The sequence below is a fragment of the Python bivittatus genome, unplaced genomic scaffold (assembly GCF_059951505.1).
Source record: "Python bivittatus isolate LINGU-HERP-01145 unplaced genomic scaffold, Pbiv_v1 ctg000160_np1212, whole genome shotgun sequence".
NCBI lineage: Eukaryota > Metazoa > Chordata > Lepidosauria > Squamata > Pythonidae > Python > Python bivittatus.
The window spans coordinates 11,706,720-11,731,188 of NW_028277076.1; the positions used below are offsets into that span (position 1 = coordinate 11,706,720).

Sequence of the window (24,469 nt, forward strand, 5' to 3'; positions counted from 1 at the left end):
GATGGTCTGAGGATCCCTGCCCTGGGCAGGAGGATGGAGCTCCAAAGTACCTTCCAACTCTAGGATTCTACAGTATATTTTCTATGTTAGCGAACTGCTAACAAGTCAGGTGACATTCATGCACTGGAAGATACTTTTATGTTTCAAGAAGCAAAACTTACCATGATGTTTAAACCCTGATTGGTAGGCCCCTGTGCGACAATATATTCTATGCCAGTCTCATAAATGTCCATTGGTCTCCTGTATTTGAAAATGGTTCCTGCAATATTGAAGTTTTTGGGGCTGTCTACTCTGAAGTCCCCATTGAAGTAGTAAGAACCACCTTCATCTGCAATAGCTACAAAATCCACAAAGAGAGGCCATGATTTGTACGATGCAAGTCACTGAAAGATGTATCAACAGCTATGCAATGCTATTCTGTATAACAGCTGCTGGTCAGACTTGAATCAAATAACACTCCAACTACCCAGACCACAATGGGAACTTGCATCATGTCCAGGACATTCTGATCAGCATTAGCCAGAGAAGGAAGCAGATTATTGGACTTATGTGGCTAAGAAAAAAAGTCACAGAAATAAGAAAAATATCAGAAGAAAGAAAGAAAGAAAGAAAGAAAGAAAGAAAGAAAGAAAGAAAGAAAGAAAGAAAGAAAGAAAGAAAGAAAGAAAGAAAGGAGGGAGGGAGGGAGGGAGGGAGGGAGGGAGGGAAGGAAAGAAGGAAGGGAATACAAATGTGAGTTTGGAGATTTTAAGATCATGAAACCAAAGAGATCAGGATCGGCTGTATACTTAGATTACAATTAAAATATTTTGTTTCCTAAGAAGAATACAACAAATAAATATTTTATCGGTTATAGTTCCAGGCATTGTACAAACCCAAAACGTCAGCGGATTTCTTCCGTTCAACTATCTGGATATCTGTTGCTCCAGCAGGAATGTGAGTCACCAAAGAGTATCCTGCAGAAAACCATATTAATGAATAGGAAGCAAACTGCCACAGTGGCTAGAACCACCAACTCCCAGAACAATGGGATCGGGTCTACCGAGATCCTGCTCCACACCATCTCCCACTTCTTGGCCTCCCTGCCCAAGGCAGCATTTTCCTTAGGACCAATGCCATCAAGAAATCAACCAGAGGTCCCCCTCCTGTCTTACCAAGCGGAACATTTCCCTTTCGGTAGCTCCCCGTTACGTGAGTGCAGCTGCTGCCGTTCCCTTGGCAGACCCCACATTTATCCAGAGCGTGGGGGGAGAACAGAACCCCATCACATCCAATGGGCTAAAAGCCGCACAAAGAAAGAGAGCGTTGAGAGGCAGCCGGGGGCGCAGCCAGAGCAACAGCAAGAATTCTATGGACAAGAGGGTTGCTATAATGTTTAACAACCTCACATTTTCCAGACACGCACACCCCTCGGAAATAAGAGGATTTACAGGAGGTTCCATCCCGGGCCAGGACCATTAACTGCCTCTGCCCATCTGTGGTGGTACAGTGGAGATCACAGGGCTTGCTGGAGATGTGGACATAGTCATCTGAGGGGAGACGAGAGAGAGGGAGAGAGAGAAAGAGAGACACAGACTGAGCAAGGTGCCAGCTGGAACAGGCAGGGCTCGACAGCACCACAACAGTGCCATCTCTAAGGCTTTGGTTTCCTCTGAACCTTCATGGCAGTGGAGAACGTAGGCAGGAGAAACCCCTGGGGACGCTTGGGTGGAAACACGCACCACCTGTTTTTTAAGAAGACCCCCAAAACTGAAACTGCTAGTTTAACTTGTCACTTGTGTAATTGGTGGCTATATAAATCATATAAATAAAGAACGAAACTTGAAAATGGAAATGCTAAATATTCAGTACAATTACCAACAGAGTTTCGATGCTGCAATTACAAAGCCTCCTTTGAGTCAGATACATGGAAAAGGTACCTGGGAGGAGTTGGAACCAGTCGATTCTGAGGAACTAGACAAGGTCTTTGTGGCTGTGAGCTCAGCCACCTATGTGCTGGACCCAGGCCCCTCCTGGTTGGTCAAGGCCTCCCAGGAGGTGACATGTGGTTGGGTCCAAGTGGTGGTTAATGCCTTTTTGTGGGAGGGGATGGTTCTGCCTGCCTTGGCAGTGGTTCACCCCTTTCTCAAGAGCAATCTTTGGACCTGACTGTGTTGGACAACTTTCATCCAGTTCCCAACTTTCCCTTTCTAAGGAAGGTTGTGGAGAGGGTGGTTGTCTTTCAGCTTCAGGGGGCCCTGGATGAACCTGGGCCCTTTTCAGTTGGGGTTCAGGCCAAGACAGTATTTGTTGCCCTTGTGAATGAACTCTGGAGGGCGTGAGACAGACGTGGTACAACTGTCCTGCTCCTCCTGGATCTCTCAGCAGCTTTCAATACCATTGACTATGGTATCCTTCTGGAACAGCGGTGAGGACTGGGGGTGGGGGCACTGTTTTGCAGTGGTTCTCCTCCTTTCTCTGTGGCCAGTTCCAGTCATTGCTGGTGTGAGGGGAGAGGTCTGACCGTAGGCTCCTATAATGTGATGTGCCTCAGCACTTGGGTCTCTTGCCACGTGTTTTTAAGGTGGCAACTGTGGCGGGGGGGAGGCTTTGCACAGATATGTCTTGTGTGCCAATTCTGCCCATTTCTGGACCGGGAGGGCTTGCTCACGGTCGCTCATTCCTTAGTCACTTCCTGGTTGGACTATTGCAATGGGTTCTACATAGGGCTGTCTTTGAAGGTCACCCAGAAGTTACAGCTGATCCAGAATGTGGCAGCTTGTGCAGTGCTGGGCACCCCATGGTTTGCCCATGTGGCACCACTGCTGTGCGAGTTTCTTTCCAGGTGCAATTCAAGGTGCTGGTTATCACTGTTAAAGCCCTGAATGGCACAGGGCCAGGTTATTTGTGGGATTACCTCTGCCTGAGGATATCTGCCCATTCCTCCAGATCAGATAGGGTGGGCACGCTTCACTCCCTTCCCTTAAATGTTCCCATCTAATGGCTCAAGGAAAGTGTGCCTTTTCCTTAGCCACCCCTCCCCTGTGACCTCCCTATCCCTAGAGATCGGGCAGGGCCCCACCTTCTTAACCTTCCCAAAAGCTGTAAAGAGCTGGCTAGTAAGGTTAGAGGCCGGGGACTGCAAAGATGAATGGATGGAGATGATGGACCAGGCACCTGTTTTGTTTTGGTTTTCTTGATTTTCTTGTTTATCATTTTGTTATTGTTGTGAGCCGCCCAGAATTGTGTTTTACTTATTTATGGGTGGCCACATAAATCTTTTACATAAATAAAGTAATAAAAGAAATGGCATCTTCAAGAGAATTTCTTTTTCCTGGAGCAGAAAAGAGCTCCATTCATTTCAAACCTTTAAAATTGTTTTGCGTTGTGAAAACCAAAGAGAGATCATCTTGCTTACCTGGATACAAAGGCTTCCACTGGAACGTCCGCCCATTATATACCCGTGAGTTAAAGGACGAGCACTGCTCCTCCCGGAAGCTTCTTCCACTTGGAGGGCACTGCTGGAAAAGGAGGAGAAGCGCGGGTTAAAGCGCAGGCAGCCGCTGCCCTTCCCAGCTCAAGTTCTGCTGCTGCCAGCAGGCTGCTCATACACCCACTGGCTGGGGATTTCCCCGGGCATTTGCCCATCTGCCTTAAAAACCAAGCTTTGCAGCAGGCATTGCCATAAAAAGCTGCATTTGCAACGAAAGGGGAATTGCAAGATGTTTCTCAAATTTTGTGTTCTGCAGTTCCAAAGAATCCACACCTCCCCGTCAAAATCGAAACAAAATCTCAAAATAGAGAATTGTAAGTATTCTCACTGATAGAACTTTCACTGACAAAGCTTCTTCCTGGTTACAGCCAGATCCCACCTCAGTCCCTGCCCTTCTCTCAATGACAGCAAAAAAGAATTCTCTTACTTGCACTTCACACAGCTGGTATCTTTTGGACATCCCGCTGCACGTTTTATTAAGAAATCCTGTCACCAACTTCCTTCTAAACATAAAAGGAAAGGTGGTATGGTTTTCAATGTTTCATTAAATCATTTTAAGTAAAAAAAGAATAGCAATCACCATGCTCACACTGCCTCTAACAAGTGGAGTGTCATGAAATCCTGTCTTGAGGTTCATCTCCCATGTTTATCACTTTTAGCAGTTGCATAAAAATACATCAGGACTAAAAATATGTTCCTGATTCCTGTTAAAGTATTTTTAAGCAAATTATTGATTAGAAAAGAGGCCTTATTTTATCAAATGTGGAGGTCCCAATGAGTTAGTTCACTGTAGGAGTCCAGGATCGGAAGGAACTTCAGAGATGGACAACCACTGGTCCACTGTGCTACCCAAGGTCAACTAAATTGCTTTATTCAGGAAGAAACACCACAAACAATACATATTAATAACCTCAGTGAAGGCCAAATCAACCCAAGACTCATTTTGCTTTCAGAATTCTCTTTCTCTGCAGCCCATGGATGGAAAAAGAGCAGGCCAAGAGAGCTCGTTGATTTTTATTTATTCAAATTTATCTGCCATCCAACTCCCAATGGCTCACAAATAAAAACATTAGTTTCTTTTCACCTGTGCTTCACCTGCGCTTTTGTCTACAATAATAGACAAAAATGAAGGAAAAAAGATGACAAGGATGACAAAAACCTGACAGGAATGAAAAAAACCTGAGTCAACACAGTCCAAAGGGGGCTTCACTCACCCTTGCCAGGTTTCAAGGCCCTCCAAAATACCAGCAGAGCACAGGCCCTCTGGGTCTTGAGGGGAACCTCATTCCAGGCATTGGTCCACAGAAGGCATGCTTCCAGGGTCCCAAGAGATGGCATTGTTTAATCAAAGGAACCCAGAGCACACCAACCACGCCAGATTGAATTGGCTGGGCAGATACTATGGGAGACAGGCAGTAGGGCTATATAGGTAGCAACCAGCCCCTTGAATCCCACCTGGGAGCAAACAGGCTCAGAAGGATACCATGGTAGATGATACTGAAAGATGCTGAGAGATCAAGGATGGATGCACCATCTTCATCCCAGATCCTCTATGGGTCATCTACAAGCACAACCAAAGCTGTCTCAGTACTAAATCTGAGATCTGACTGAAATGGGTCTAAATAATCTGTTTCCTCCATCAGCTGCAGACTGACCACCTTCTCAGCAACCTTCCCCCAAAAAGGAAGGTTGGAGACTGGTTGGCAGTTATTGAAAACTGTTGGGTCCAAGGGCAGCCTCTTAAGGGGAGGGGCATACTGCCACCTCTTTCAAGGCAGGAGGCACTGCTCCCTTTGTCAGAGAGGCCAACACGGTCCCAACTGGGTCACCTCCCTGGCTCCTTTCATGACTCAGGAGGAACCCAGATCCAGCAAACAAGTGGCTGAGCTGACAGCGCAATGAGCCCTGTCCACTTCCTTATGAGTCACTGTCTCAAACTCATCCCGTGTCATGCCACCAGACTGTGTCCCAGGCACCTTGGCCTGATCTGCCCTGTCAAGAGTTCAAGTCGGATCAGATCCAAGTGGTTTAATCTGCTGTATAGCTTAATAATCTTCACAGCAGCCCAGCAGATATTCCAAGGGGCCCTCCCTACCCAACAGGGACCAGGTCACTCTAAACAGGGTCATTGGATGGCCATCAGTGGATGCAATAAAGGCAGAGAAATAATGATGTTTCACCACCCTTATCATCATGAAGTAATCTCTAATATGGGCTGTTACCCATGTCTAGTCACACTAGCTTCAAGTCTTCCTCCAATGTTATTTATTTATTTAAATTTATTAGATGGTGCTCCAGGCATCTTTTTTGGTGTTTCACCTCCTGGAGTTCCTCGATAAACCAAGGTGCACCCCTGGATCAGCACACAGGAAGAGGCCACATAGCAGCAATACAATCTAAGGCCCCAGCCACCCACCCATTCCAGGCAGCAACTAGGACCTTGGCTGAACCGCCCACCAGATCCTCAGAGAAAACCCCCAGCCCTCTCTGGAACCCTACTGGGTCTGTCAATTGCCTGGGGTGAATCTCAGTGAAGGCCAAATGTTGCTCAGTGAAAGCCAAATATATGGGTCCTGTCTCCGTGCAGGGAGGGTGACATCAGTGAGTTGAAAGACAAACAGAAAGTGATCTGTTCATGGCAACTGATTGATGTTAATGCCCTCACATCTCAGACGAAAACCAGATCCAACATACAGCTGCCGGTATGCACTGACGACTTGGGAAAGGTCCATGGTTGCCATGGAGGCGATGAATTCCTGAGCCACCCCAGACTCATTAGGTGGCATATTGAAGTCCGTTGACACCAACAGCCTTGGGGACTCTGTTGACAATAAAGAAATGGAATCCAGCTGCTCAGGCAGGGGTGCTGCTGGGCAGCAGTAAGGGCAGCACACTGCAGTGATCCCAGCTGTTCCCTTAAGCCCGACCTGCTCACAATCATCCATGCCTTAGTCACCTCCCATTTAGATTACTGCAATGTACTCTTGGGGTTATCCTTGAAGACCATCCGGAAACTGCAATTGGTCCAGTTCTGCAACAGTTTTGGCTGTCCCACAGTTCACCCAAATTACACCACTGCTGCGTGAGCTGCACTGGCTTCCAGTTGCTTTCCGGGTGCAATTCAAGGTGCTAGTTATCACCTTTAAAGCCCTACATGGCACAGGGCCAGGTTACTTGTGGGGCCGCCTCTCCCTGAGGATATCTGCCTGTCCTGCTAGGTTAGACAGGGTGGGTGTGCTCCAGGTCCCCTCCCTTAAATGTTGCCATCTGATGGGACCTCAGAGACATGTCTTCTTGGTGGCCACCCCAGGCCTTTGGAACAGCCTTCCAATGGAGATCAGAGAGACCCCTACCCTTTTAGCCTTCCAGAGGGCTGTGAAGACCGGGCTCTTCCTCCAAGCTTTGGGCTAGAATGGGGGGTTGAGCTGTGGGGATGTTTGGTCTGGCGCCTGGGCGGAAGGGTGTTCTTAACTATGTCTTATGGATTGTTGCGAGCCACCTGGAGTCATTGTATGAGATAGATGGCCATATAAGTCCTGTACATTAAATAAATAAATATATAAATTCAACCAAAGCGTCTCACATCCAGTTATCCCCTGGACTCTCAGCTGGTGCAAAACCTGAAACCCAGGAGGGCACGTTTCTGAGAGGTGAACCCCTCCAGGCTCAACCAGGTTTTGGTAAGACAAGATCATGGATAAGAGCAGCCTTGTTACATTCTGATCTGGCACCCATGGCCACCAAGGACCTGGTAGCTGGGCACCAAGCTAAGGGCCGGACAGTGGGACTAGTTTCAAGCAGCGGACCTGATGCTCATTCCCTGCCCAACCCTAAGCCTAAATCTAAGCCTAAATCTAAGCCTAACCCTAATCCAAGTGGCTATCATTAACCAGTTTAGCTTTAGAAAATCTCACTTGTTTGCTTGCTCTTGCTAGCATTGTCTGAGTCTCCTGATTTGGCACCCCATTTTCATATTTCCTTTTATTTCCACATTCTGGCTATGGGGCAGGCCGCCTGTAACCTGGAAACTTTTTGTCAGCCAGTGCAGCCCCCACCAAATGCACTGCTGAATTTTTATTCCCTGTGATGGTAAGGAGGGAAATACACAAAACTGACAGAGTCAATGTAAACCAGCCTAGCTTTGGCCCCCCAAAAACTAAACATCTAGGGAAATAAGGTCCAAAGGGAATCCAAATCCCATCTAGCGAAGTCCTCAGACTCCTCCCCGAAAGGGGTTCTGATCCCACTTACATCTTCTGTGCAAGTGACATCCTCTGGGCAGAGGGAAAAAGGGAACGTTACTGACCCTTCTTTTGCCATCCCTTATGATGAGGGGAGAGATGCCACCCTATTTGTGCTAGCTTGGTAGGGTGTAGTTTAGGCCTCTAGCTACCCAGGGTGAGAGCAGGGGAGCAAAGAGGGGGCTGTGGTGTGTGTGTATGAGTAGTGGCGGGGGTAGGCTGACTGCCTGGCATCAGGGGCACTGAGTGCTAGGTCAGAATGTCCTGAAGAACTGCTAGTCAGCCATTTGAATGAGGCATGATCTCGCAAGGGTATCTAGGAAGAGTTCAAACCAATGGATTCCAAGGAAGTGGACAGGTTACTGAGGCTGTGAGCATGACTATCTGTGTATTAGATCCATGTCCCTGCTGGTGTAGTGCAATGGCAGCTGCCATCCAGGAGGCCCTGCAGGTGGCCAGTGGTGCTTTTCTGCAGAAGAGTGGGTGCACAGGGATAAGCTGTTGCGCCAGTCTCCCTCCTGCACAGCTACTTCCCCACCAGAGTTGCTGGAACTCACTGAAGTGGTCCTGGAGCCCTGTAGGTGTTGGGGGATATTAGATCTGACTAATATCACACAAGACACCTAGTTTTTATCACAGAGCAGTCAAGTTATGATATGAAAATCTCCATCAGTCCCTTGTTATTGATTTTTTGAAAAGAAATGAAAACTTGGCTCTGGAAGAAAGTATTTGGGAGATGTTAAGTTTTCCTTTATGATTCCTTCTACTGATTAGTGACATTGGAATATATTTTAATTGTTATTGTTTTGATGTTTTTAATTTCTATTTCTACCGTATAGGGCTCAGACCTATTATGGGTGGAGCACAGAAATACTAGCAACAAGCAAGCAAATAAAACCTTTTCCAGATATCCCCAGCAATATTGTTTTGCTGCTCAAAAATGAGTTCTCTTTCGGTGGAGGTCTTCAAAGACAGGCTGGAGGATCATGGTGAATCCTCCACCGTGTAGGGGTTGGACTAGATCATCTCTGAGGAAGAGCAGGAAGAGAGAATCCAGACCTAGAATTCAGGGATTGTAAATAACAAGCTCCTAACTTGCTAGTGCTGGAGTTGGCCTCTGGCTGCAGTCTGTTGGTCAAGGCCTGTGTACTAATGAAGATAGCCAAACAAATCTCCTTTTTACACTTAGAGCCATTTCCACCTAACCATGGGACAAAGATGCCTCAAAAACCTGTATTTTTCTGCCATGTCCTCACGAAGTTGACTTCATCTGATTCTCCAGCCCATCTGAGACTGCTTAAAGCTATTCTCAACCATTCTGCTGTTAAAGCTGTGTTCCCCCTTTATCTCAACGCAGGTTTTGCCAGTTACAAATCGACATGCTTCTCTAACTCTTTTGTTGGTGCTACAGGGAGGTGATCTCAGGGGGGTGGGGTCAGCCGAGCACCTACCGGCCACTTCAGGCTGGTGTGGATTCGTTTCCCCTGGACCCTGCCTCCAGGGCCACCCTGGAGTTCATTTCTTTTAAACCAGGTTCTTCAGGCTTGGAGGCCTGGCAGTCTCAGCAACAGCTGATCAAGAGGGAGGCAGGAGGGCTGCACACTGAAGTGGGATACAGAGACAGATGACTCTTTCTCTGCCACTTCATAGCCCACTGTGCAAGAGCAATAACCCCCTGCAGCATTGTTCAAGCAGCTTCTGAACACAAATATGCTCTGAACCCCAAACTCGTGTTCAAAAAGAGTCTGCACATAGCTAGAAAAAGTCATGACAGATGGACAAAGCCACCAGAGATTACCTCTGTTGGAGGCAGTGCCTTTCTTGGAATCTGATTCCTCCACCACATGTCCGAGTGCATGCCGCCCACTTGGTCCACTCGCCCCACCAATAGGCAGTGATGTCAGCTCTTTCTTCAACACTGTTTGAAGCTTGCACATTATCCTATTTGCCATCAGGAAGCAAAGAAAAAGGCACTATTGATGATGTGGCTACTTGAAATATATACTGTAACCAAATAAGGAGAAACCTCCAGGAACAGGGATTCAAGCTAGGCACAGTAAATCCTGCATGTGGCTGAATCCTGTACATGGCTAACTTGTGCTGAGGCTCCACAAGCAAAAGGAGAGCCTTCAGAAAAGAGCAAAATGGGATCAGGAACGTCACAACAGTTGAGGAGTTTCAGTACATGGATGGACCCAGCCACTATTTTAGCATGTTGTGTGTCCCAGGCCATCACACAACCTATTTGTTTAGGGATGGCATGTTACATGAAGACATGTTGTTTTGTTAACCTAATGTTTAGGTTCAATGTTTTGTGTGGACCTAGCCATTGCATCTGGGATCTGTGAGGGTGTAACATGTTTTACTGTTGTGTTCTAGTTCAGGTTCTGAACAAGACCAGAACAAGTTTAGATTGAGACCCTAAGGAGACTCTCCTTAAAACTCATTCATTCACTTTTTATGGGGCAATCATCTCCTGGAGACCTGAAATGCCTATCTGGCTGACAATGGTTTTCATAGGTTCTACTATGTAACCACTAATGGGTGGAACAGACAACACAATCCTTTGTGAAAGTGATGGAAAGCCAGAGGATTCTTTGCAGGTGTGATGCAGACCTGCTCATGGGTCAGAAATGGCATATACTAGATTGCTCTGGCAGGTGATCTCTGTTGAGAACTAGATGGGGCAAGTATGTCCCTCTTGGTTCTACTAGATCTGGTGGCATCTGATACCTTTAACCTTGGCATCTTTCTGGTCAACCTCTAAGAGTTAGGATTTGGAAACACCATTTTATGATGGTTCTGCTCCTATGTAAATGGACAGCTCCAGTTGGTGACCGTGGGTGGGAAGCACTTGAGTCCTTGGTGGCTGCAATGTGAGGTCCCATAGGACTCAAGGCTCTTCCCCATGTTGTTCAACATTCACACAAAACTGCTGGGAGGGGCCATCATTCTTTATGTGAGATGGGGTGAGGTGTCATCAGTATGCTGCCACTGCTTAACTATACATTGCCACTCCAGGACATACCACAGAAATGCACGTGGGTCCCAAGTTTGTTGACATTCTAGAAACTTGGTTTTATTTCAGTGAGACTTTGGCCCCAATGGATTGGACTGTTCTTGGGATGTGTTGTTTTTTTCTTATTGTATGCTGCCTAGAGTCCATTGGGATTGAGGTGGGCTCTAAGACACAAGACAACTCTTTCATTCTACTACAGGTAGTCCACAACTTACAACCATTAGTTCAGTGACTGTTCGAAGTTACGGTGGCACTGAATGAAGGGACTTATGACCAGTCCCCAAAGCTGTGTCCATTGCAGCACACCCCCCAGGTCCCATGATTAAAATTCAGGTGCTTGGCAGCTCACATGCACTTATGACCACAGGGGCGCTCCAACTCCCCCCACCTGCCTATCTCCCCCCCCAACTATGCCCTTTTGGGCCAGTGTGAAGCCCAGTACAGCCTCAGAGCAGCAGCGTGAAGCCCAGCCCCAGCCCGGTACAGGAGCATGGTGCAAAGGGGCTTTTTTACAAAAAGCAGCCCCAGAGCTGCAGTGCAGCATGAAACCCAGCCCCAACCTGGCCCAGCAGACAGGCCGGGCACACCTCGTCAGCAGCGGGAGCAAGAAGACAGCAAAGGTCAGCCAGTGCAGCAGAGCACAGGGTGGCAGGGCCCTTTGAGTGCAGGGTGGTGAGGGCGAGTACAGCTGTGGCTTCCCGGTGCATGGCAAACAGCCCCAGAGCCGTGCAGTTCTGGGACTGCTTGCTGCCCTGCAAGGCAGGTGCAGGGCAGCCAAAAAGGCAGAGATGGGGGCGGGGCAATAGGTGGGTAGGGGAGTTGGAAGCAGTCCCTTACCTTACTGAGGCTCAGGGCTGCCAGGAACCAAGCCTGGAACGGCTTGGATTGGGGTGGGTCCTCAGCAGACAACTGGGGGAATTTGTTTAACGACTGCAATGGGGAATGCCAGGATTGCCATCCCTAAGCGATGAGGTCATGTGATGTCTCGCTTTACAGGACTACCTGTATCACCAAAACTGATTTGAAGGTCAGCTAAAAAAAACTGCTTACAAGAGAAGAAAGTCAGATGCCCTCTGCAGTGACCCTCTTGGCAATACCTTTTCTTTTTTCTACATAGCTAGCATCTTTCTCTACCTTTAAAGGCACTTCTCAGAGAAGCAGTGGAGTAACTGAGAACATGGAACAGCATCTATAGCTTTCAGTTTTATACCCCTTTCTAGATTATAGTTTTCTCTGCAGAATCCTGGGAATTTAGAGTCACCTCCTAAGAGTTCTCCATTACTAGCCCATTCACCAAACTACTGTTCCCAGAATTCCCTGATGGAGGAATGAGTCTTACACAAGCTTCCATCTGTGCTGGCAAAAGACTCTTCTTAAACAGGTTGCAGTGATTTTTTGCATGAATCTCCAGACCTTTGAGGATGAATTCCTCAATTGTGTACGGCATTTTGACTGACTGAAATTCACTCTCCCAGGTCTCCACTTGTAATGTTGTGTAAATTGTTAAAGCAGGTAAAGGGTGTAGGACGGCAGGAGGTGACTGCTTCTGCCAGCAGGAAAGGAACCTAGTATCCTGTGCCTGCAAGGAGGGGAGGAAGGAGCCTTTCCAGTCTCTGAACAAAGGGATCCAGATGGTTGACGGCTGTGTTAAACAGTTCTTGGAAGCTCTGGATTTCAACCTGGCCTGAGACAACCCCAGGGAAGATCTGAACTGACGTGCTTTCAAACCACAATCTTGACATGTATTGTAAATATTACATCAATACCCAAAGTAAGTTATTTTTTCTTTCTGAGTTATTGTAACTCTGAAGTATTTGTTTGTTCCCAAGTATTTCCTAAAGAAAGACTTTATCCAAATAAAGATATTAAGAAATGTTTATTTTTTATGCTTGTAGGAAATCCAAAGACAGGCTTAAAGCATCACTTCTTAGTATTAAGAAATGTTTATTTGGATTTCGTGCAATTTTACAACACTGCTATGGAAACCCACTCCTTGGGCCTTCTTCCTTGCAGAATGAATGTTATGGGTCTTAGAAGGCTCAAGTTCCAGGTAGGACCTCTGTGCTCTGCTACAGGCAGAAGCCCCAGAGGGAGAACAGGGCCTTCCTTCAACACTTCTGGCATACAGCTTCCTTCTGCTTCCTCCCCATCCTACAATAAAAATCTAGCATTTGATTTTGCTGTTCCTGGACTTTTTCTTCTTTGTCCTTTACTATCTCTTTCACCTTTCACATCCTCTGTTTTAGACGGAAAGTCTGCAGGCAACCACAGCCTTGTTTTTAGACTGACTAAATGTAAACTGCCCTGGAAATCTTTTGACCGAACAGCAGAATTAAAAGACAAACTCACACACAATGACAAGCAGGAGCTGAAAGGAGATCTCTGATCTCCTTCACTCTTGAAAAGATACCAAGCCCAAGATGTCCTTGGCATTTCCAAGCTCTCCTGCAGAGGATGGAATTCCACGGTCAGCAGCACATCCTCAGTTAGTGGACCTGAATCAGGCAACCCATCCTGGGGACACCTACTGTACTAATGTTACAGGATTGCAGGTGGCCAACCCAGTTCTCACAGAGATGGGACAATTCCAATTCCAATCCCAAAAACCCATTACAATATTCAAAACATTTCACACATAGGATTTCCATTATTCTTGTAATATCTCTATAAGATGGGGCAGCAGCCTTATGACTTATGGCTTGCAAATGGAACCAGGAAAATGGCAACAGTGAGTTAGATTTGAACTATGGAATTCTTGGCTCACACAGAATGTGCATACTATATTTACATTCATTTCCACATTTTTGTGTGACAAGTTTCCAATTCAAATAGTACTATCTTGCCAAGTTCATAAATCTTTGGCAGAAAACCAAAAACTCTGTGGAAGTATTTCAGTGCAAAGGTGTATGTTATGATCCTCAAATTCTTTCCCAGGTTGGATCTTCATAGGAGCAGACAAAGTCCTCCTCGATGTCTGCACTGATGCGTTGACAGGTCCCATGTAATGGGAACCGTGGAACCCTTCCCTACATCAGAGCTCCTACTGCCTGTGAGATGCCAGGAGGAAAGGGGAAGAGGAGGGAAAAACAGAATTTGCAACTCCTGGAACAGCAGCTGCTGCTATGTTAACTGGAAGGGGACTCAGGGAGAAGGGTTTGACTGGGTTCAGGAATAGTCAGTCAGTTTAGAGTGCAATGGGAAACGAGCAGGTTTTTTAACATTAGCCCCTGTAGATTTACAGCTGCTCATTCTCATCTGCACTGCACTCACAGCACTACTTTTAGTAGCACTCGCCATTAAAGGCCATAACATTTCTCCCTGGAAGAAAGCATTCTACCAGTTCCTTCTAATTTAACGTTTAAATCATAAGTGGTACGCTAAATTATTAAGATCAGAAATCTGAATGAGGGCTATGCCAGAGAGGCTCAGGTTTAAATATCCAGGGGGAAAAAGTAAGTATAAGGATTATAGAAAAACATTTAACTCTGGAGTCCTTGGGGTTCTCTGAGCTTGGTTCTTTTCTTGCAAACATTTCATTATCTGGCTAGGTAACATCTTCAGTGCTAGAATGGAATGGGGTTTGCTCTCTGTTTTTATATAGTGGCATGCCCTGCCAGTGTTGGTGGGGGTGGGGGTTTTGTTTTATTTTTTCCCTCTGGTAGTTCCTTGGTAAGGTTATTGTTTACTGCTTGATTGTATGCCTGGTGGTAATCTCTGCTTATCTGGGTGATGATTGGTGGTGAGGAGATGTTCTGGTCTTTTCTTTTCCTTTCTTTTGTCTCTCTTGAATAGTGTGTAGATGTTGTTTATCTCTACGTGCCTGTTGATGGCTGCCTTGTCTGAATACCAGGCTTCCAAGAGCTCCCTTGCATTTTTGGATTTACCTTGGTCTAAGATGCTGACAGTTTCCCAGCTGAAACTATGGTTAAGTCTGTCCACGTGTTGTGAGATTAAGGAGTTTTCATCATGTCTTCTGACTGCTAGCTGGTGTTCATGGATGCGCTCTGCAAGCCTTCTGCTTGTCTGGCTGTCCTACATAGTGGGTGTTACAGTCCATACACTGCATGTTGTAGATGACTCCTGTTTTTCTTCTTTGGAGGGCTTTAGCTGGTTTGTGTGCTATGGAGATGCCATGTGGTAGTAATAGTCTGTTGGTAGTTTCTGAGATGTTTCTGATGTATGGCAGTGTGATCCTTTTCATTGGAAGACAACTCACACTAATCAAGTACTCCATCACCAAAGCAACAACCCAGCCTCCCACAAGAGGAGCTGTGTAAGAACATTATTCAAGTGAGCACAAACGCACTGCAGCAACCCAGAACAACAGAAAAAGGAAAAAGACCACCTATACAACATCTTCCAACAAAATGGATATCCACACAACTTTATCAAAAAGTGCCTGACCACTCAACCCACTACAGCACAACCAACACAGGCTATGAAAAGGATCACACTGCCATATATGAGAAACGTCTCAGAAACTACCAACAGACTATTACAACCACATGGCATCTCTGTAGCACACAAACCAACTAAAGCCCTCCAAAGAAGAAAAACAGGAGTCATCTACAACATGCAGTGTATGGACTGTAACACCCACTATGTGTAAGGTTTGCCCCGTTCGACAGAGAAACTCTCGTGACACGTGTGGTTCACAAAGAAGGTTTACTCATGCGTAACGTAGTAGTCACAAGCAAAGCCAGGACTGGCTTGGTACAATTGCATCACTTGTTATATTCCCCCCTTCCCACGCTTTTTTCCCGCCCCGCGATCACGTTGCAGCTGCGGATTATGGGCCCCCAATAATCCCCCTTGATTGTTCATGATGGCAGGATCGGTCAGGGTCTATTGTCCTTGATTGCCAGTCCCCCTCCGGCTGGGTTGGTTCCTCCCAGTTACGTGCAAGCCTGCGGGTTCTGTGCTGCGTTGCAATCTTTTTTCGCTGCCTGCGGCCCCGTTCATTGCTGGCTCGCGCCGTTATCAGTTTAGTTAAAAGCTTCCGCTGCGGTTTTCCTGTTTGGCTGGGCGCAGGTGGCCCATTAATTAGCGGCGCTTTCGGTTCCTCTTTTCCCCGCTAGCTACCGCCGGTGGATTCCGCGTGGTCTGGCTGCGAGCTTCCCTGAAGCCCCGTGCTTCCCTGAAGCCCCGTGCTGACCGAACCTGACACTATGTAGGACAGCCAGACAAGCAGAAGGCTTGCAGAGCGCATCCATGAACACCAGCTAGCAGTCAGAAGACATGATGAAACTCCTTAATCTCGCAACACGTGGACAGACTTAACCATAGTTTCAGCTGGGAAACTGTCAGCATCTTAGACCAAGGTAAATCCAAAAATGCAAGGGAGCTCTTGGAAGCCTGGTATTCAGACAAGGCAGCCATCAACAGGCACGTAGAGACAAACAACATCTACACACTATTCAAGAGAGACAAAAGAAAGGAAAAGAAAAGACCAGAACATCTCCTCACCACCAATCATCACCCAGATAAGCAGAGATTTCCACCAGACATACAATCAAGCAGTAAACAATAACCTTATCAAGGAACTACCAGAGGGAAAAAATAAAACAAAACCCCCACCCCCACCAACACTGGCAGGGCATGCCACTGTATATAAACAGAGAGCAAACCCCATTCTATTCTAGCACTGAAGATGTTACCTAGCCAGATAACGAAATGTTTGCAAGAAAAGAACCAAGCTCAGAGAACCCCAAGGACTCCACAGTTCCACCCTGAGCTACACATATTCGCTTGTATTGGTACATTTAACTCCATTATTCTCACCCTGTTCCCACCATAGGACCATTGCGAGCCCTGCTCACTGGCCTAGAGTTGAATCACTCTGCTCCTCTGCTCAGGAATCCAAATTCAAGCACCCAAACAGAGGGCTGTCCAGCCTCTACTTGAACACACACAGCAAAGAGACCCCCCCCACCCACTCACCCTGGTTAATCAGTTCAACTGCTCTTCCTGTTAAGGTTTCTTTCTACCAGATGGAATCTGCCTTCCTGTCACTGATTTCCATTCCAACATGATCCACCTCCTGGGACTCCCCGTAACAGACCTTCAAGGACCTGAAGAGAGTCAACCTATTTTCCCTCTGTTCTCCCTAAGGCTGGTCTCTTCAGTCTTCCCTCACAGGCTTTAATTTGTGTCAAACTTGAACAAATGAAGGTAGAAAATATTGTCTTTCCCATTGTAATGCCCAGGAATATTGTTCCTTTCACTCCCCAGATGCTGGAGAAAGTGCGAAGCAACCCTACCCAAAGCTGTGTGGCTTTGCGGCACCATCAAGCTTCCTCTGAACTGTTGCAGATCCTAGTCCCACTTTTGGTAAGCTTAAAATGGGAGACCAACTTACAGACAAGGGGCTCAATGCTAAATGCTTTTTCTATTGTTCAGACTCTGCCCACATTACAACGTGGGACAACTGAGAATGCAACAAAGTTCAATCAATGAAAATTAACAAGTATTTCTCAAGAAACGTAAAAAAAAAAAAAAAAGGAGGGTAAGAAAAAGACTTGTGCATGAAAGAGTGAATGAAATCTATTCACTGCGAAGAAAATGTTCACCTGTAATAATGCCAGGGCAGTGTTCACCATGAACAATGTAACTGCAAGAGTTCTTTTTAGATGAGTATAGCCATGAAGAACTAGGTGGTCCCAGCTGCATTTGACTATCTTCATCCTAATAAAGCAAGAAGCAAAACTTGATCTCTTTACAACTACTGTAAATATCGCTTTCAGTCTGGAGCCCTTGAAGCCTGGGAGCAGGGGGAAAGGGGTCTACTTTCAGCATGTTTATTGGAAATATTCGCCTTAGAAGCAGGGGAAACGTATTACTTACTGCTTTTAGCCCCAACATGAGCTACTGTCAGTGGTAGTTTCTTAATTTAGCTACATATTCAAAATACCCCTGCAATAAATGTAATGCAATAAATAGCCTCTGGGTATTTAGTGGTCAAGTATCTGGCATTAAGGCTGTAATCTTGTGCATACCTGAGAAACAAAGGGGAAATTATTTCTAAGTAAGCTGAAGTGTAAAAACCCCATTTTTCCCATTGTCCAGTTTAATTTGAGTGAGCAACATTTGGAAAGGTCCATGGTTAAGGATGATGTTCATACTACAGAGTGGCTGCTCCCGAGGTCTGGCCAGATGGGCTCCACTTCCTATGTCCTTCTACTGGTAGGCAAAGCTGAAATAAGGTTTCCCTGGAGCGCTATTAATTCTTTACGGAGGTGTTCTAACTAGCTTGTTTCATGTTTAATTATAATTTTATGTTAGTGCTATTAGTCACTCCAAACATGATTTGTAATAGGAAGAGGGGCAGAAAGGTAATAAATAAAAATGTATCTTACTACATCTCCTGCCCTATGGAGCACCCTTCCCCTTGAGATCCAGCAGGCCCCCACCCTTTCAGCCTTCTGGAAAGCGGTGAAGAGCTGCCTTTTCCCCCAAGTGTCGGGATCGGGTGAGTTTGGAGTGGAGGGGAGTGCTGTGGGCGGCAGAGGGGGAGTCTGGTAGTGGCGCCACCTTTTTCTGTTTTTGGTTTTATTGTTTCTTGTTTTTACTTTGGTATGATATTGTTTTAACCTATGGTTGTGAGCTGCCCAGAGTTCTGGTTTTAAGATGGGTGGCCATATTGTAAATAAATATTTTAAAAATGTATTATATGTAATATAATAAATAAGGCTGTGCAAAGGATTCAAAAGAGGCACCCTGCAAAGCACCCTTCCTTAGAGCATTAAAGCAGCCATATTCTCTGAAAAATGCACTGCAGCTACTTTGAAGGCTTAGCCCAGTGGTTTTCTCATGTGTATATATGCACAGGTCATACTTCTGGGACCATATGCCAAGTAGCTGTGCGCATGCAAGTGGAAACAGCCGGCAAACGTCAAGGTGCTTCCAAAAGTAGAGTAAATTAATACATAACAAAGATTGAAACATAAGCATATTGTGATGCTGATGGATCTCTGGTTTTTCTCTCCTTTCCAGGGCCCGTTCATCTTGCTCTTCCACATCAGTTTGTGGCATCTCTCCTTATGGGACGCTCTTCTGAAAGATCAAAACTGTACTGCCTGAGCAAGGGACACAGCAGGCAGTTCGCATATCACATCAACTTGGAAACAATATAGTCCCCATTTGTTAACTATGTTAACATGTCCTACCTACCAAATCTTCTTCCAGAGACATTTAATACTGAATCAGCAAAGTTGAACTATCTGCTTACTTTTGTATAGATATATTCTTTAAAAGGAGCACAGTCCCTCAAGCTCCCATGCGCCCAACCATTTTCAACCTCTCCTATTCTGCAGGCTATAATCTAGGATTTTACTCCCAGCCTCTTAAAGAAGGTTGGGCACCTTCCCCCCTCTTCTGCTTCTGGCTGCCAAGAGAGCGAACTTCCTGAAATTCTGCTCATCTGGCTCTCACCACCAGGAGCAGAGAGGGTGCATTTTCCAAATTATGAAAAGTGCACAGAGTTTTCTGCTGCCGCATCTTCAGCCCAGGTCTGAAGTGGATGCACCAACACCAACCAAGCGAATAACCTTGGGGGAGTAAGCAAAACCTATGGAGACACGACTCAGCACTGAGCAGTCCTGGGGAACAGATTTCCTTGGGCAGCGTGTGCCCTGGATGAATTCTTGGGCGAGGCACACGTTGATCCCACAAAGCCCAAAGAAAAGTGAGCCGGTCTTTCTCCAGGAGGCCCTGCAACCACAGAAGCACGCTTTCCCAGCTGAGCTTTGCACATTTAAAGGAGCAGCCACCAGGTGTTGTGGCTCCTCTGCTGAATGGGCTCAGAATGAAGTTCTGAAAATGAGTCCATTCATATTCCACCCCACAAATCTGAGCTGTGATTCCCAGGTCTGGAGCAGCACCTTCTTCTTCTCCACACAAAGGTCTATCTGGCAAGGAACAGTCAGGGCCAAGGGGCATGGATAGGTTTCAAGGGCATCCTCAGTAAAGTCATTCTCTCCTCCCACAAATTCTTTTGAGCAATTAACTGGCAAGTTAAGGGTTTAAGAAATTAGCACCACAACTCAACGTAGGAGCTGGGCTGCAAAAGTCCAAATGACCACTAGATGGCAGCAACATGTACCTCTTGGCTTTCATCTGGCAGTCATTCCATTTTTTGTAGACCTAAGGCAGGTGCTATTTTGGAGGGGAGAATATAAAAACCTATGCCTTGCACTGCAGGATACTATTTAGTTATTTCAATCCCAATTTGCTTGACGTCTTTAAAAAAACGTTATTTAAGCAGGGATGTGAATGCTCTTACATGCTGAGAAAGAGATGCAGAAGAGGTATCGGAACATACACTGCACTGCAAGATGAGGGGAACCCGTCTACCCTGCAATCACAGGGAGTGCACTTGTCACTGTATGTGCACCAGCTCAGTCGCCCGGTGCAGCGCGCCGGCGTGGCCTAGGAAGTGGGAGACCTGGGTTCGAGTCCGCCCTCCACGGCAGAACTGACGAGGTGACCCCGGCTCTCACCGTCTCTCCGCCAACCGACCCCACAGGGGCGCTGTTATGGGGGAAAGGTTCCTGTGGGCGGGAGTGCCCCGTCGCTGCCTCGATCCTGAGGAGCGAAGGTGGGCTATCCATCCAGCAAAGGCCGAGAGCTTTCCGCACCCGGGAGGCGGAGACCCCTTCTTCCTTACGCCTCGGGAGCAGACAGACCGCCGGGGAATGGCCGGGGGAGGGGAGGGGAGGGGGAGGGTGCCCGCCGGCCAGCCAGAGACACGCGCCGGCGAGGGAGCGCTCCGGAACCGCCGCCCGGCTGGGAGGGCTCCTGCGCGAGGGTTACGTAACCGCCCCCGCGGCCTCAGACGGCACCCTGCTCCGGAGAAGTCGGCGCGCTGAAGGGACCCGACGCGGAAACGTCGCTCCTTCCGACTAGCAGGGGGAGGGGGGTTGTGTCGGCCCCCGTTAGAGCCCGTTTCTACCCTAGGCCCCCCCCCACTTTCTCTTTTTAAGTTTGCCACAGCCAGACCGATGGCGAGGAGATACCGTACCTTGGAGAATGTGTCTCTGCCAGCCACGCGCGAAGCGATGCTCAGTGCCACGGCTCGTCCGTCCGTCCGTCCGTCTGCGGAGGACGAGGAGCGAGCTGCAGCTACTGCAGAAGCAGGCGGCAACAGCGAAGGCGGCGGCGGCGGCGGGAGGAGGAGGTGCAGACACGTTTTCTCCCTCCTCCCCCCCCCGCGTCTCCTCGAACTTCAAAGGGCAGCCAAAGAGCCTAGCTTCCAACAAGGAGGAGCTACTCAGCACTTATCCCAAGTCCGCGGCCGCCAGTCTTATAGCTGTCGGATAGACGGGGAGGAACGCGCGGCCTCCCTCCCCCCATTTCCTCACAGTGCTGCTCCCCCAGCCCCAAATTGCCCGCCAGCCTCAGCCAGTCGCTCTCCTGCAGCCAAGCTGATGGATCGAGCTCTCGAGCAGGACTGGAGGAAGGTGGGAGAGCCCGCCTGGCGGAGTGGAGAAACCCGCGCGCTGAGCGGGCAGGACTCTGCCGCCCCGCCAGCACCTGAGGCGAGAGTCGCGACGAAGCGCGTTGCGGGGAAGAGCCGCGCGAATTCCCGACCCCCGCCTGGGCCATCCAGGGAGGAACCCGGGCTCCGGGGCCGCCCAGCCCCGTCCAGGGATCAAGCGTTGCCCCCCAGCGGGGGGCCTGCGGGCTCCGTGGCCCCCGACCTGCCCGGAGCGCGGGGCGACAGTCCAAGGGGGGCTCGGGCGGCTTTGCGCAGTCCTCCCAGGATTCCTCACCGACTGCCGAGGTTGGAGGGAGACCAGAGTAAGGGAGGAGGATTGCGGGAGGGGGATGTTGCTTCGCCTGCGGATCATGTTTCGAAGGAACCTGTCCTTCCAAGGAAGCACGCGGAAGCACCTTTTAAAAAACACAAGAACACAGTATCAGCCCATATCCAACAGGATCCCCTTGGAATCAGGAAATCTGTGCAAGCCGAGATTTCATCAAAATGACAAAACATGTGAAATGATGTCATGACACAGGTCCATCGCGTGACTCAAGTACAGAAGGGGCAAAGCTTGCATCCTAATGACCCCCTCCCCGCCTTGCCCATGGCTTTCAAACATCCAAAGGTCAATCCTAAGATCAGGAGTCAGTGCCTGCAGTGCTAGATATGCCCCACCAGCCCCATTTCTCATCTGATAGATAGATAGATAGATAGATAGATAGATAGATAGATAGATAGATAGATAGATAGATAGATCTGCTATAGGCAAAGCACTGCAGGAATGCTGTGGACCCAGAAGAGGATGGAAGGGAACATCCTGGAGGCTAATGTGCCTCTTTTGTGATGGCCCATGTCCGCCAGAGGTTACTTGTGAACACCCCCTTCAAAAATTATGGATGAGGGCAATTTGGGGATTTCTCCTACCACATGGGGTGTATAAATGTGACCATGAGGTGCCTCTGGGTATTTGCTGCAGAGCCTTGCCATGTTTTCTGGCAGAGATTGCTCCCAACAATATTTCAACCTGTCACAGGTGGACTGCAATAACCTGTACAAGTTGCCCATCATATGGAGGCCTCCAGGGAAACTTTCCCAAGCTGTGCAATGGGCTGAGAGGGCTTCCAAGGATACAGCCAAGCTGATCCTGCCTTGGTCCAGGGAGGTGGTAGGAAACCTCTAAATGGGTGCTGTAGAACTGTAGAAAGCACCGTTACCTGTTTCAGGTGCTATTCTGGCAGGGACAGCTCTGGCCTCAATGCCCAAGGGCTTTCTGAAAAAGCCAAGGTTTTGCTAGCCTTGGAAGGCCATGGCAGGGGGCAAGCTCTCCCCGAGAAGGGCAACCCCCACAGAGAACACTTGCAGCCTCCTATTGCGGTTTGTGGTAGGAAGGGAGCTTCAGCAAGGGATCCCTGGTCATCAGGATAAGCGGGGGGGGGGGGGGGGCTTCCTGGGAAGTGAGCTCTTAGAAACCCAGGTCCCCAGCCATATTGGGCTTTACAGATGGTGACCAGTTCCTTGAATTGTACTTGGAAAGATAGCCGTAACCAATACAGTGCTCACGGCAATGGCGTAATGTGACATTACTAAGGCTGCCCGTTAAGCACCCTGATTGCTACACTTGGGATGAGCAAAAGTTTCCAGGGCCTCTTCAAGGACAGCCTATGGATAGTAGATGATAGTCCTCGAATTGCAAGATGACAAGGCTGTGGGTAGGTAGCCATCTTCAGTGCATCCCATTCCAGGTAAGTCTGCAACAAGCTGTGCAAAGGCGTTCCTGGCCACAGCTGACCCCTGGCCTTCCAGCAGGAGTGGCGAGTCCAGAAGAACTTGCTCTCTCTGGGGGGGGGGGCTTGCTGTCTCTGGGGGGCACACCCTGTTGAGACCCACCAGGCAATCCCAAAGAATACTGGTGAGAGATCCAGCAGGACAAGGATAGTCACGCTTCCAGCATCCAACAAGCCATCCATCCACGAGAGCAATCTCTGTCTCCGTCTCGTGCTCAGAATCCAAACTGCTACAGGTCAGATAATCTGCATTCTCCAGAGCTTTTTCTAACTCAACAAGAGTCACTTGTTGAGATGGGTGGCTGTAGAAATCAAACAAACAAACTCCCCCCATGCCCCGCTGTCTCCACAACCTCTCCCCAAAAGTGGAGATTGGAGATGGACCAATAGCTGTCCATTAAAAGTAGATCCAAGGGCAGAGAGCAGACCAGCGCCTCTTCAACAGCTCCTTGAACAACCCCCCCCACCCCGCAAGGAGGCATTGCCTGCCACCTGGTCCTAAGTTCTTGCCCCCTCTCTGGCTCCCTTGATCTGCACGTGGGAGAGCTGATCTCACAAAGAATCCTGGCAATTTTTTAGCCTGAGATCCACAGGCTCACAAATTTCCAAGCAACATCACAAGTACTCACCTTTATCATATTTTTGTATTATGTCCATCTGGCTTCCGTCTCTGAGCAAATACAAAGATTTTATTCTGAAAATGCTTGGCCAGATGAATCGCTGCACTAATAGGATCTTTCAGCCTTCTGGGTCTTCCCTAAATGGGCTCAGGGCCATCTAAATGGTGCTGGCTGGCAGATGAAATAAGGGTGGAGAGGAAATCCTGCTTCCCAGCCCTTATCGCCACAAAGGCGGCTCCAATTTGAACCCACAGCCATGTCCGGCTATATCTTTCTGGCTTTTTGCCAGCGCCACGCCAGGTGTTCTCTTCACTCGCCAGGAGCAGCAAGCCATGGGAGGGTGCCCAGGAGACACCCGATTAGGGCCCCCATTGTCTCCCTGAGAGGGCACGCTGAGAATCGCCTACCCTAACCCTGACCCTAACCCAGTGCAGAAACACTCCTCCTGGACAAACCACAGCAGCTCGTCCAGGTCTGCTTAAGTCCCAAGGAAAAGGTTGCGTTGGAGGGCAAGGTAAACGCCGCTCGCTCACCTCCTCCCTGGCACCTTCTGCTTTCTTATCAGCCAGCAAGTAACAAAAGGATTAAAGCACGCGAGGGAGCACCCAGCCAGCCAAGTAGCTGTTTCTGAAACCGGTTCTTGAATCCCAATGGAGGAAACCAGCGAGACTCAGATGCAGAAATCCAGCAGCGCTTGGGATTTTATGAGAAATTAGAGGAACTCTCTTCCCGGGACAAGAAGGGATGGGATGGAGGAGGCAGCAGCTTGCCTGGTTATTGGCAACTGGGAGGAAGGCGTGGCGCAGCGTTGTAAGGGAACTGCTCTCCTCAGGAAGATGAATGGGGCTTCTGC

At 48.2% G+C, this 24,469-nt stretch overlaps 1 protein-coding gene across 3 annotated transcripts in view; it reads right to left on the bottom strand.

Moving 5' to 3' along the window:
* The window catches only part of ADAMTSL2 (ADAMTS like 2), a 54,637-nt gene extending 33,732 nt beyond the window's left edge, over positions 1 to 20,905 (bottom strand). The window contains exons 1-9 of one of the 3 annotated variants that reach the window (XM_088147257.1): positions 20,751 to 20,863; positions 17,302 to 17,416; positions 9,512 to 9,654; positions 3,900 to 3,975; positions 3,398 to 3,497; positions 1,384 to 1,529; positions 1,155 to 1,278; positions 876 to 956; positions 162 to 337 (exon numbers count right to left, since the gene is read on the bottom strand). In XM_088147257.1, the coding sequence (XP_088003383.1) occupies positions 162 to 337; positions 876 to 956; positions 1,155 to 1,278; positions 1,384 to 1,529; positions 3,398 to 3,497; positions 3,900 to 3,975; positions 9,512 to 9,654; positions 17,302 to 17,415 (960 nt within the window). In that variant the 5' untranslated portion in view covers position 17,416; positions 20,751 to 20,863. Of the gene's footprint in view, positions 1 to 161; positions 338 to 875; positions 957 to 1,154; positions 1,279 to 1,383; positions 1,530 to 3,397; positions 3,501 to 3,899; positions 3,976 to 9,511; positions 9,655 to 17,301; positions 17,417 to 20,750 lie in introns of all 3 variants that reach the window. The other 2 variants (XM_088147256.1, XM_088147258.1) reach the window with 2 other exon arrangements.
* Between the last annotated feature and the right edge of the window lie 3,564 nt (positions 20,906 to 24,469).